This window comes from Festucalex cinctus, chromosome 1 (genome assembly GCF_051991245.1).
Source record: "Festucalex cinctus isolate MCC-2025b chromosome 1, RoL_Fcin_1.0, whole genome shotgun sequence".
Classification (NCBI taxonomy): domain Eukaryota; kingdom Metazoa; phylum Chordata; class Actinopteri; order Syngnathiformes; family Syngnathidae; genus Festucalex; species Festucalex cinctus.
The window spans coordinates 31,542,974-31,555,199 of NC_135411.1; the positions used below are offsets into that span (position 1 = coordinate 31,542,974).

At 45.4% G+C, this 12,226-nt stretch overlaps 3 protein-coding genes and 1 long non-coding RNA gene across 4 annotated transcripts; 3 read left to right on the forward strand and 1 right to left on the reverse strand.

Annotated features, from left to right (window-relative positions):
• Positions 1 to 662: 662 nt before the first annotated feature.
• Positions 663 to 2,339, forward strand: LOC144023538 (GTPase IMAP family member 9). Its single transcript, XM_077529124.1, has 2 exons — positions 663 to 788; positions 1,151 to 2,339. The coding sequence occupies exons 1-2, from the start codon at positions 770 to 772 to the stop codon at positions 2,173 to 2,175; spliced, it is 1,044 nt and encodes a 347-aa protein (XP_077385250.1). The 5' UTR covers positions 663 to 769; the 3' UTR covers positions 2,176 to 2,339.
• Positions 2,340 to 2,496: 157 nt separating this feature from the next.
• On the forward strand, positions 2,497 to 8,145 carry btr02 (bloodthirsty-related gene family, member 2). Its single transcript, XM_077529178.1, has 7 exons — positions 2,497 to 2,979; positions 3,553 to 3,827; positions 4,534 to 4,611; positions 4,698 to 4,955; positions 5,025 to 5,172; positions 5,252 to 5,278; positions 7,601 to 8,145. Exons 2-7 carry the CDS (start codon positions 3,558 to 3,560, stop codon positions 8,143 to 8,145), a joined length of 1,326 nt encoding a protein of 441 aa, XP_077385304.1. The 5' UTR covers positions 2,497 to 2,979; positions 3,553 to 3,557.
• LOC144023564 (uncharacterized) lies at positions 7,443 to 8,364 on the reverse strand. The gene is made up of 2 exons (XR_013284571.1): positions 8,230 to 8,364; positions 7,443 to 8,150 (listed from the first exon to the last, which is right to left on the reverse strand). It is a non-coding gene; the product is annotated as an uncharacterized LOC144023564 (long non-coding RNA).
• cldnk (claudin k) lies at positions 8,174 to 12,043 on the forward strand. The gene is made up of 2 exons (XM_077529151.1): positions 8,174 to 9,050; positions 11,118 to 12,043. The coding sequence occupies exon 2, from the start codon at positions 11,226 to 11,228 to the stop codon at positions 11,871 to 11,873; it is 648 nt and encodes a 215-aa protein (XP_077385277.1). The 5' UTR covers positions 8,174 to 9,050; positions 11,118 to 11,225; the 3' UTR covers positions 11,874 to 12,043.
• Positions 12,044 to 12,226: the final 183 nt, after the last annotated feature.

A 12,226-nucleotide genomic window follows, 5' to 3' on the forward strand; every position in this document is an offset into this window, starting at 1 on the left:
GAATAACAATACCAGTAGGCAACGATTCTAAAAGGGCCTTTGCACAAACCCTTACTTGATGAACTGGATGATACTATTATATAACTGCAATTTCCCTCCAAACAGATATTTCGCTTACATAATGGGAGGTGGAGAATCAAATTTAAAAACTCTATCGACATGAGATTGTGTAATAGTCTGGATATCCACATGGTGTTTTTGTAAACACTGACTTTATTATTATTATTATTATTATTATTATTATTATTATTATTATTAATGTCACCGTAACACCACACGAGGACACCATTCTATATTTAGAATAGACATTTGAGCTGCACTGGGACAAAATCAAATTTAATTTAATGAAGTATTGATTATCTCGAGCTGTCTGGTGGATATGAACCAATTGTGCATCTACTGTAAAAGCAGTGGTGGGAAAAGACACTAATTACAGTTCTAATCAGTTGGTCTGGGGTTACAAAAGTAAAAATAAAATAAATAAATTAAAAAAAAAAGTTTTTAAACCAGTAATCTTTATAATACACAAATTAAACATTACTTTTCACACAAAACTAATTAAGAAAATGATTTAACATATGTACAGCCTGTACTGTTCACCCTGAGGACATTTTCCACTTGATATTAAACCTGGCACCCAAATACCAAATCAGACAGACCCACAAAGAGGGAGAGCAAGTGAGGTTGCTGGATAGTGGAGCGATAGAGTGACATACACATTTGGAGTGTGTTCTTATGGTTGCCTGCTACATGAAGCTTGACAACACAAATGGAGAAGAGGAGGAAAGGTAAGGTTGCGTTCGGTACCCAAAGTTAGCGTGCGGCGTAAAAATTGGTTGTGGGTCCCCAATTTGCTGTAAAATACTAAGAAGCTAATTTCTTGATCATCAGCAGACATGTCTTTGCTTTGGCAATATATTTGGTTTATTTTGGTACGTTTGGATGCCATTTCGAACAGGAGCTAAAAACGCTTGAGGATGCCCTAGCCCTGCGTTAGATAGATGAACATTAAGACCCTGTTAATATTTGATGCTTCACTTTCAGATTTTTAAGAACTTCTGTACACATTCAAGATGAAGCTATATAAACACAAGAGTTGAATGCTAAATGCGCATTAGCAAGTGTTGAATTCAGACACTCTTTTCCATAGGGTCTCCCTTGGAGTTAAGGCTGATGGTCGTCGGCAGCAGCGGACCATCACAGTTTCAGCTGACCAACGCTATCCTGGGAAGGGAGGAGTTCCCGAAGGACACCACGAGCATCTCTGGCAGCCGTAAGATTTTGGGGGAGCTGGCGGGGAGACGGGTGGCCGTGATTAGCGCCCCCAACCTCTATGATAAGGACATATGTCGCGTCAAGAGGAAGATGGAGCTGAGGAAGTCCAAGTGTTTGTCAGTGCCTGGTCCCCATGCCTTCCTGGTGGCCTTCGACATGGAGAAGATCTCACCGAACGACATCAGGACCCCGCAACTCATGATGAGACGTTTTGGAAGACGCTGTTTGAGACACTGCATTGTCCTGCTTGCCTACAATGGGAACCCGGACAACGCAGCCTTGGAGAGAGTAGTGCAGAACACAGACTGGCCCTTGAGACATATGATTGAGGACTTCGGCGGGCGCTTTTACATTTTCAGTAAGGACTGGCGGGTCCGCAGCCGCGAGCAAGATCTGCTGCAGAAAATCGAGCGGATGGTGGCCTCCCTGGGCGGCGCCTGCTTCTCCAGTGGAACCTTCCAGAAAGCAGAGCGCAGCGTTAAGAAGGAGGAAAAGAGGCTCATGAAGAAGATGACGGCCGACAACGAGAAGGCGTGGAGCGAGCTGGAGAAGAAGTACCTGTCGGATGAGTTGTACCGGCGCAAAGACGCCCACACGGCTAGCGTCAGCGCCAAGATCAGGGCCAAGGCAGAAGTGGACAACGGGTGGCTGAGGACGTCCCTGGCGAGGGGGGTGGGCTCAGGCGTGGTGGTGGGGGCCGTCATGGGGGCGCTGGTGGGCTCTATAGAGGGCCCGGGAGGGATGGTGCTGTACGGCGTCATTGGGGGGGCGGTAGGCGCGTCGGCAGGTGGCGCCGCTCAGGTAGCCACGAAGCACATGGAGGACAGAGTAGCACCTCCCGCCAGACTCAACTTCAACTCCATCTTCATCAATCGCTTTTTTGCCACGCCTCGGCCGTGACAGCAGGCCACAACATTAGGCTCAACCGCACAATCTAATGGCATGCCAATATTTTACCAACACAAAGATAACAATTCTCAGTTTTAACTTTAAAGGCCTTGTAAAGTGAAAAATCAAGCCTACACATGTTTGAGCCAAATAAATATATGGGTCGCAACAACAAAGAGTTCTAAAGCCTCAATGCCAGCATGAAGCCCCACGAGAATTATCCAATTTCACTCAACTGGTGTGAACATTATTTTCCATAGATAACGTGTCTTTGTTCATCTATGTTATCCAGGGTCGTATAGTGACGTACAGAACAATTATCTTCTCTTTCACAAGATGGCAGAAGACACATTAACCTGTGCGTCCTCTTGTTGACATTCATGCAGACTTATAATTTTGTGTTTAACTACTGAACAGATCAAGATTTCATATTGAGTAGACACATTTCTGAGCATTATTGTCATTGTAAATGCGCCCTTTGATTCAGCCTTGGTAGTTGAATGTGTGGCTATGCGTAATTAATTGTTCAGAATGTGTAGATCAAAACAAATGGAACTGTTTAATTCTGTTTTTGAAGTTTGAAAATACATAACACGTTTTTGGCATCTGTAGTAAACCTCATTCCATTAGCCCCGCCTGCAGTAGTGTTTGCCTCGGGAGGAGCTCAGAAAACATTTAGGGTGGAGTTTGTTTTATCCAGGAGTGACATTATTTGACTTCACACAACACCTTTGTGCAAGATAAAACATTAGGACTGTACTTCCTTGTTTTCCTTGGGCTTGTGGAGAAACAAGTGCAGACTTCTGGACAGGGCAGGTAAGTCTCCATCTCCACTTCACTAAACTTGTCTTTCTAATTAACCCTCATTCATTTAGAATCAAATACTTTCTGCTCTATTACATGGGGCATTTAAATAACAAATAATCATTTTGTGAGAGGGGTGGGAGTCAAACTTTTATGTACAACAGAGGACATCTGTATCACACACTAAAAACAATTATTATATTTCTTAAGTAGCAATTTTGTGTTGCATTTTCGCTCCTCTGTGATGTAATAGACAGAAGTCACCCAAGTGCAGCGTATACCTGTTTGTCCACATGCTTTCCATTTTCTAAATAGCTCTGCTCATTCTTGGTACGTTTGCACTTAAATGGGAAGGAGTTTGATCTAAACAATGGTGGTAGCGACCACAATATATTCCAGGGTGTCCTCCAATGGGTTGCGACCCAAAAGCAGGTGAATCTCGATAAGTTGTAACAAATTACATACAACCTTTCAAGGTCATAGATGGTCCCAGCTCACCCGCCACCTTAATGAGCAAAGACACAAGAAATAAATGGATGGCTGAATTTCTGTACTGACTTGTAATTTGCTCACTGCCATTTTCAGCCCCAATGGCGTCAACTGTCAGCCTTCTCCCCGAGAAGTCCCTGCTGTGTTCTCTCTGTAAAGACATCTTCAGCAGTCCAGTCACTACCCCGTGCGGACACAGCTTCTGCCTGTCCTGCCTTTGCGACTACTGGATGCGACACCAGTCCAAATACTGCCCGTGCTGCAGGAGACTCTTTGCCAACAGGCCCGACCTCAGCGTCAACCACATCCTTGCCGAAATCTCGGACAATTACAAGAAGACCAGACCGCAGAAACCACCAGAAGAAGAGACGGTGTGTGATTTCCCCAACCCCCCCTTGATTTGTATGTGGCTTATCCTTACTACTGTAGAGTCACGGGTGAGCTGGAGTCTATCCCAGCTGACTAAAGGGTGAGAGGTGTAGTAGAACCTGGGCCGCTTGCCAGCCAATTGCAGGGCACATATAGACACAAACAACCATTTTTAATTACATTAATACCTTCAATGAAACTAACTTGAATGCTTTTTGGGATGTGGGAATGAGAGTATCCAGGTGTACATATACATAAAAATCATAGACAAGATCTTCAACATTTGAAACATAAAAACACTACAATATGGCTCATGCTGAGTTTGCTGACAATTAAAGACATTGAAGACAATTAAAGCCCGATTGATGTTCCTCCAGCTCCAGAATTGCTCAGAATCCAAAATTGTACATTCTGGTCATCTTTACATCATCCGGACAAACAACACACAAATGGGCAGACAAACACAAATACAAACTCCCTAGCCCAGAATCTTTGTGTCATCTTCTGTTAACCAGGAAGTGGTCCGCTACTGACACAGACTAGCAAACACAAATGTGACTCCATGATCCCCAAACCCCCATGTTTCACTTTCTTTGATTTTTTTTTTTTCTCAAGGGGATCAACACCTACTAATGTAGTGCAGCAGTGTGTGAGGGAATTGCAGGTTTTATCTTAAAGCATATTTTTTATGTTTGTTTAATGCTGTAGATTATCAATGTTGAGCAAATGATTCAGGAGAGGCTGCAGAAGATAGACAGATTGAAGAGTTCTCTTGAGCTCCAAAAGGTAATGTTGAAGCACGCTCCAAAAGTAATTCCTATATTACATTTCTTACTTAATCGCTAGATGATGATTTTGTGTCGACCAATCAGAGCTCTTATCTCAGAGAAGTGCGAGAGAGCCAGAAAGTCTTCTCAGCCCTTGTCCACGCCATGGAGAAGAGTCACAAAGCAGTGGTGGCGGCCATCGAGGAGCGCCAAAAGGAGGAGCAGAAGAAAGTCGAGACCCTGGTGAAGGAACTGGAGCAGGAGATCCGGGAACTGACAAAGGAGACTGTGGGATTTGACTCTATGGTTCCTGAAAAAAACAGTGATCAGCAGGATGAATTAAAAGAAGTTTCCAAAGTAAGTGTCTTCTTCTCCCTCCTTCTTCCATACATGATAGAGGAGTGATGTTGACCACCTGTGTGTTTCTTACAGGACATTGTACCTCCTGGACAACCGGTCCTGTTTAAGGATTGGTCCATGGTTACCATAGAAACTGACCCTTGTGTCGGGGTCACGAGGAGAGCACTGTCGGAAATGGTGGCCACGATGAAGGTGGAAGTAAATAGGCTCTCCAAATCAGGTCCGTTTTGACATTATCTTACTTAAGCATCTTTTGATGTACATCACTGACATATATTAATTTATTTCTTTTTTGGCAGAACTTAAGAGAATTGAGAGATACATTGGTGAGTATCTACACATACAGAAAATTAAAATTTGTGTTCGTACATTGGAAACTGTAAAAAAGGGGTGTCCAATTCCGGTCCTTGAGGACCATTATCGTGCATGCTTGAGAAGTTTCCCTCCTCCGATCAGCAAGCTCTGCAGAAGCCTGATAGCAATCCTGATCATTTGAGTCTTGTGTGTTGGAAGAGGGAAAAATCTGAATCATGCAGGATAGTGGCCCCCCGAGGGCCAGATTTGGACACCCCTGCTCTTATGTCTGCTTGTTTGAATTTAGAAATATTTTTTATCCCATAGAAAACAATCAAAATAACCAATAGGCAATCGATACTGTAGCAACTTATCAGGCACATTTTCGCCAAAATGTCTGGTTCAGGAGCAGGCTACTCAGCCTACAGCAGGCTACAGACAAAGATTTAATGTCCTGTTGGATTTTTGGAGGTAAAAAAAAAAGAAAAAAAAGTTAAAAATCAGGGTTACTAAACAGCCAATCCCTTTGAAGTTATTTCCCTCCAACTATTTTTTTTCTCCTTCTTGGAAAGCGGAGAACGGGAAAGTGGAGGAGGAGCGTACTCCTCCAAAAAGGGAAAAAGGCCTTTAAAGGCAGAAAGCGAAAAAGGGTGACGTGCCCTCTCCGCGTCGGAGACGAGATCCTGCCCCAAGTGGAATTCAAGTATCTTGGGGTTTTGTTCATGAGTGTGGGCAGGATGGAGCAGGAGATCGACAGGCGGGTTGGTACAGCGTCTGCAGTGATGTGGACTCTGTATTGGTCCGTTGTGGTAAAGAAAGAGCTGAGCCAAAAGGCAAAGCTCTCGAGTTACCAGTCGATCTACGTTCCGACCCTCACCTATGGTCACGAGCTGTGGATCGTGACCGAAAGAACAAGATCCAGGATACAAGCGGCCGAAATGAGTTTCCTCCTCAGGGTGTCCGGGCTCTCCCTTAGAGATAGGGTGACAAGCTCCGTATTCCAGGAGGTACTCAGAGTCGAGCCACTGCTCCTCCGCATTGAGAGAAGCCAGCTGAGGTGGCTTGGGCATCTGGTTCGGATGTCTCCTGGACCTCTCCCTGGAGAGGTGTTCTGGGCATGTCCCACCGGCGGGAGACCCCAGGGACAACCCAGGACATGCTGGAGAGACTATATCTCTCGGCTGGCCGAGGAACGCCTTGGGATCCCGCCAGTGGAGCCGGTTGAAGTGGCTGGGGAGAGAGAAGTTTGGGTTTCCCTCCTAAAGCTGCTGCCCTTGCGACCCGACCTCGGATAAGCGGTAGAAGATGGCTGGATGGATGTACTAATACCGATACAGTAGTCTGCTCGCGCGACGGGAGGAGCAAGATGGCCGCCCTGTCGCTTCAACGGCACGATCGTTTATGAGCTTGGGGCTATCCAGTCATATATTCAGATCACTGGTTTCACCCTACAGTGAATAGCTGTAAATTGGTTTGTAGTTGCCTATTAATGCCACAAGATGGCGACAAAGCGCTTTTTTTGTCCTTTTAGTCAGGGCTTGGCCTGAGCTTAAAAACTGTCGAATTTTCAAATAAGGATAAGGAATTATTGAACAAGTGAATTTAGGAATTCCAAACCGTAAATATGCAAGGATTCATGGTATATGTGCCTTTAAGAGGGGTGGCATCTGGCATGTGATCATGTCTGTGAGTCTGCGTTTGAGTGTCAGGCTGTGGTGGATACTTTAGAATGTTTTATTTCCTATATGAATAAAAAGGCGGCGCGGTGGTTGAATGGTTAGCACGTCGCCTCCCAGTTCTGAGGACTCCGGTTCGAGTCCAGGCTTCGGCCATTCCTGGGTGGAGTTTGCATGTTCTCCCCGTGCCTGCGTGGGTCTTCTCCGGGTACTCCGGTCTCCTCCCACATTCCAAAGACATGCATGGCAGGTTAACTGGGCGCTCCGAATTGTCCCTAGGTGTGCTTGTCAGTGTGGATGGTTGTTCGTCTCTGTGTGCCCTGCGATTGGCTGGCAGCCAGTCCAGGGTGTCCCCCGCCTACTGCCCAGAGCCAGCTGAGATGGGCGCCAGCACCCCCCGCGACCCTTGTGAGGAATAAGCGGTCAAGAAAATGGATGGATGGATGGATGAATAAAAAAAAAATGTTTCCAAATCCAAAAAGGCAAACTTTAGAGGCTCCACTCTATTTTATTCTGAAAATGGAATTGAAATCTGATTTTTTTTTTTTTTTATATCATTCGAAAATACAGTATTGGAAATTTGATGGTGAAGGAAAAAAAAACAAAAAAACTTGTTTTAAATTTAAATTCAGATGGCACAAAGTTCCGTGCTCAAACACCTTGACCTTTTGTTTACAGTGGATGTGAATCTAAGCGCCAAGACGGCGCACCCCACCCTTTCGATCTCTGACGACAGAAAACAGGTCAGACAGAGCGACAAGCGCCACGAGGTGCCGGACCACCCCAAACGCTTCGACCGGGTGGCCAACGTCCTCGCCAAAGAGACCTTCAACAGCGGGAGGTCCTACTGGGAGGTGGAGGTGGGCGAGAAGATAGAATGGAGCTTGGGCGCGGTCCGACAGTCCATCAACAGGAAGGGCCGCTTCACCGTTTGCCCAACCAACGGTTTCTGGACTCTGAGCCTGAAGGCGGGCGGGCAGTACGTCGCAAACACCTCTCCGGCGAGCGCGGTGGCACTGGAGCAGAGGCCCAGAAAGGTGGGCATCTTTGTGGATTACGCAGAAGGCCGCGTGTCCTTCTATTGTGCCGAGACGGGCGTCCACATTCACACCTTCAACGACACGTTCACAGACAGCCTGCACCCGTTCTTCTGTCCCGGTCGGCTGCATGGCGGCAAAAATGCTGAGCCGCTCATCATTAGCTCCAGCTTTTGTAGCATCTGATCACACTGGAAAGAAGGTAGTGATCCTTTAGTGGTTCTGTAGCGTTGACACATTATAGCTATTGTGACGTTTAGAGTGGCGTACCAGGACTGGCTGGCAAAACAGTTTCCAAAATAAGGTAGTCTTTGTGACTAAAATAACACAGCTTTCCGACACATTGGGTTTCAATATTTGAGTCCTTCCAGTCCTTCTCCACCACCACCTTAGGCTCCTCTGCTCCTTTGTTCTCTTTTTATTCCAATCAGCCAAGAGGCCTAAGTGACCACACCTGTTGGTGTTGTGAGGCATCCTGGGAGATGTAGTTTCCAGATGAGCGGCCATTTTGATGTGAGTCCCTGGGTTCTGAAAAGGAATGTGGCATCCCTCCACTGCACGTCCCCTCGTGATGCCACACTATCTAACATGTCAAGGTTGTTTTCTACACTTATCACTCTGGGGGCAAATTGGTCTCTAGTCCTGTATTTGTAAGGGGAATGACTGTAAGGGATGCTGGAAATTGAGCTGCCAGTCCAGAAGATGCCCAAAAAGGAGACTGGTGGATGGAGTTCAAACTCTACACTTGGCGCTATCAATGAAGCCAGAAGATGAGCAGACACGAGGCCTGCGCAGCAGGACTGGGACTGAGGGTGAGGGAGGTGGGGTTGTCCACAGCCAAACAGCGGCTTATTGTGCTCGTACACCAGGCACCGGGAGACACATTCTTGTATTGACACACACACACATGGACACACATTTGTGCCCACTGCCCCAATGCTCGGGCAGCATCTCGTTGCCACTTGACGCTGCTCGAGGCTGTGACGACAGCTGCCTGCTTGTGGAATTGATTAAACTCCCCCGTCGCACCTCAAGAGAGTCGGACCACCTGATCTGCTGAGCTGCTGAAGACAAGAAGAGTCCAGTTTGAGGTAAATAAATGGGTTTTGATTCATATACATGTGATCGTTGCAGCTGTTGTGAATAGCTGGGCGTTCAAATGTGTTCCACTGAGAGCTACATACAATGTGATTCTTCTTCTGTTATGTTACACAAAAACAAACCTGATGTAGGTTGAGATGATTTATCAGTTAAATGTATGAAAAGAAAATCAGCATCACTTTTGTTTACTAGGTGGCAAAGCAAATGGTTGTTTTTCAACTTTTTCAACCAGACTTTACACCCCTAATGTAAAAATGTGTAACATATAGAGCTTCTTCTGAATTGAATCCAATTGAATAGATATCCATCTTCTGCATATGCCTGAATTGTTTTCCCAGAATCCATGTATTATTCACGAAAAATATGAAGGAGCTCTTTAATAATTATCCATGTCCACAGCTAACCTTTTGAGGTTCTTTGTTCCACAAAGTCTCAGAGAAATCAGTTTTAGCAATGTCAACAACCTCTTAATCAATATCCAAAGGTTTTTATTAATATTGTTGGACAATTTGATTCCCAGTAATTGACTAATGTGGATACTGACTGACATGGTCCTTCTTGTGGCCCACTCCAAAACGGTTCCATGAAAGCTCGCTTGTGTTTCCCAACTGGCTCGGTGCTCTTTCCAAGATTAGCCGCTTAGCTCAACACCCACAGACACCCCCTGTCAAATAAGGCCTTTCTCTGTGCTACTCCCTGGAATCCACTAAACACAGGCCCGGGTCCAAATAGTTATGATAACCATATGCTTGGTTAGTCTTTGCATGTGGTTAGAAATTAGTAGAATGTCCGTCCGTCCGTCCGTCCGTCCGTCCGTCCATCCATCCATCCATCCATCCATCCATCCATCCATCCATCCATCCATCCATCCATCCATCCATCCATCCATCCATCCATCCTTTTTCTATAGTGCTTATCCTCATGAGCTGGAGCCTACAGCGGATATAAAAAGTCTACATACCCAGGTTTAAATGCTAGGTTTTTGGGATATATAAAAATTAGACAAAGATAAATGATGTAAAACTTTTTCCCACCATTATTATAACCTACAACCTGTTCGAATCAACTGAAAAAAAATACAATAATGCGGTTGCACAAGTGTGCACACCCTCTCATAACAGTTTATGCGGTTGTGTTCAGAATTAACCAATCACATTCAAACTCATTTTAAATGGGACTCAGCACAAACCTGCCACAGTTTAAAGTGCCAATAGTGAATCCAAAATCAAGGTAGGGTGTTCTGGTAGGCTTTTCCTGACAGTTATTTACTTTCTATCAGAAGCCTGAAGGGTTAGTGCAAATTCTGACCACTATTTGGAATGGTTCATAATGTCCTCCATGAAATCGTCTTCATGATGTTATGGTCAGCTTTTGAGTGATGAGTAATATTTTGTTTGTGGCAAACTTAGCTTTTGAATTATGGCCAAAAACGTATACCGGTACCTTGAATTTCTACACCGTAAATTCTGTAGAGTAAATTTGACTCTATTCAGAGTCGGACCAAATAGACTCAGTTTTTGAGTAAAATTTACACTTGGAAGAGAGTGAAATAAAAAATTGGGAAAAAAATAAAGTGACTCAAGGTAGGAACAAACTCATGACCTTCAGCTTGGGAGACAGCCGATCAACTCCTGCTCCTGCTTTCTGCTAATATTATCCCTCATGTCAGCTGCAGCTGATTCCATGATTACATGGAATCTTCCTAAATCCAAGAGACCAAAAACAATGTCTTTGGTCTCTTGGAGAAAAGCAAAGAGAAGGAGGGGCATAGCTCAGGTGATAGTAGCAGTCTCCCAAGCTGAAGGTTGTGAGTTTGAACCTCGACCCTTGAGTGAGTTTTATTTATTTATTTATTTTTATTTTACTCTCTTCCTAGTGTAAATCTTAGTTCATTCTAAAACAGTCAATTTGGTCTCGATCTAAATAGTCAAATTTACAATACAGAATTTACCGTGTACATGTAGGAAAATGTGATAGTCCAAATTTCAATCTAATATATCTCTACTGTGCTCCACAGTAGAATGTCATAAAATATTTGTCATTTTTTGCTTTTTTAGATCACCCATCCTGGTTTAAGCTGAGCTGAAGTCAAAGGAGTAAGCAGAGGGACGCGAATTAAGGACTACACTAAACGAGCAGGGACTTATTTAAAAACCTCAAACAACATGGCGACAACGGGCATGCAGCTGGTAGGCCTCATCATGTCCATCCTGGGCTGGGTGGCCGGAACGGTCGTGATCCTGGTGCCGCTGTGGCGAGTCACCGCCTTCATCGGCAACAACTTGGTGACGGCTCAGATCATCTGGGAAGGCCTGTGGATGAATTGCATCGTGCAGAGTACGGGGCAGATCCAGTGTAAGGTCTACGACAGCATGCTGGCGCTGCCCAGCGACATGCAGGCCGCCCGGGGCCTCACGGTGCTCTCGGTCATGCTGTGCATCGTGGCCCTGGCTCTCGGGGTGCTCGGCGTGAAGTGCACCAAGTGCGTAGGCGTCAACAGCCTCAAGGCACGCATCGCCCGTATCTCGGGTGTGCTCTTCGCCGTTGCTGGCTTCCTCTTCCTGGTACCAGTCTGCTGGACCGCCCACTCCATCATCAGGGATTTCTACGACCCGCACGTGGCCGCGCCGCACAAGCGCGAACTGGGGCCAGGGCTCTACATCGGCTGGGGGGCAGCGGCCTTGCTCCTGGTTGGCGGGTCTCTGCTGTATGCCGGTTCCAGTCCGCCCGGCATGCCCGGCTCGCCCACCTTCAGTAGCGGGGAAAGCAGCCCCCGTCGAGCACCCGCCTCACAGGCTAAAGGCTACGTCTAACATGCCCAACTACAAGGTTGCCCCCAACTGATGACAAGCCTGTTTCACCCTCCTCTTGGTATTCAATGTTTTTCAGCAGGCTTAGAGAAAATTGAACTCCACATATATGATCAAATAACCTTTTCTTCTATGCATGTCATTGTAAAATACAATAAAACATTTGGCCTTTACTCATGTAAAACGTTTTTTTTCTCCCCATTTTTGCCGAGCATTTACAATAACACTCAAAAGTTTTGGGACACTGAGAAGTGTCCTTATTTCTTAATAAAAAGCTGTTTTTTATGAATATTGTTTCATTCATTATCATGTTTTGTACCACTTATACAAATTATACCAAAAGACAATGTAAAGGC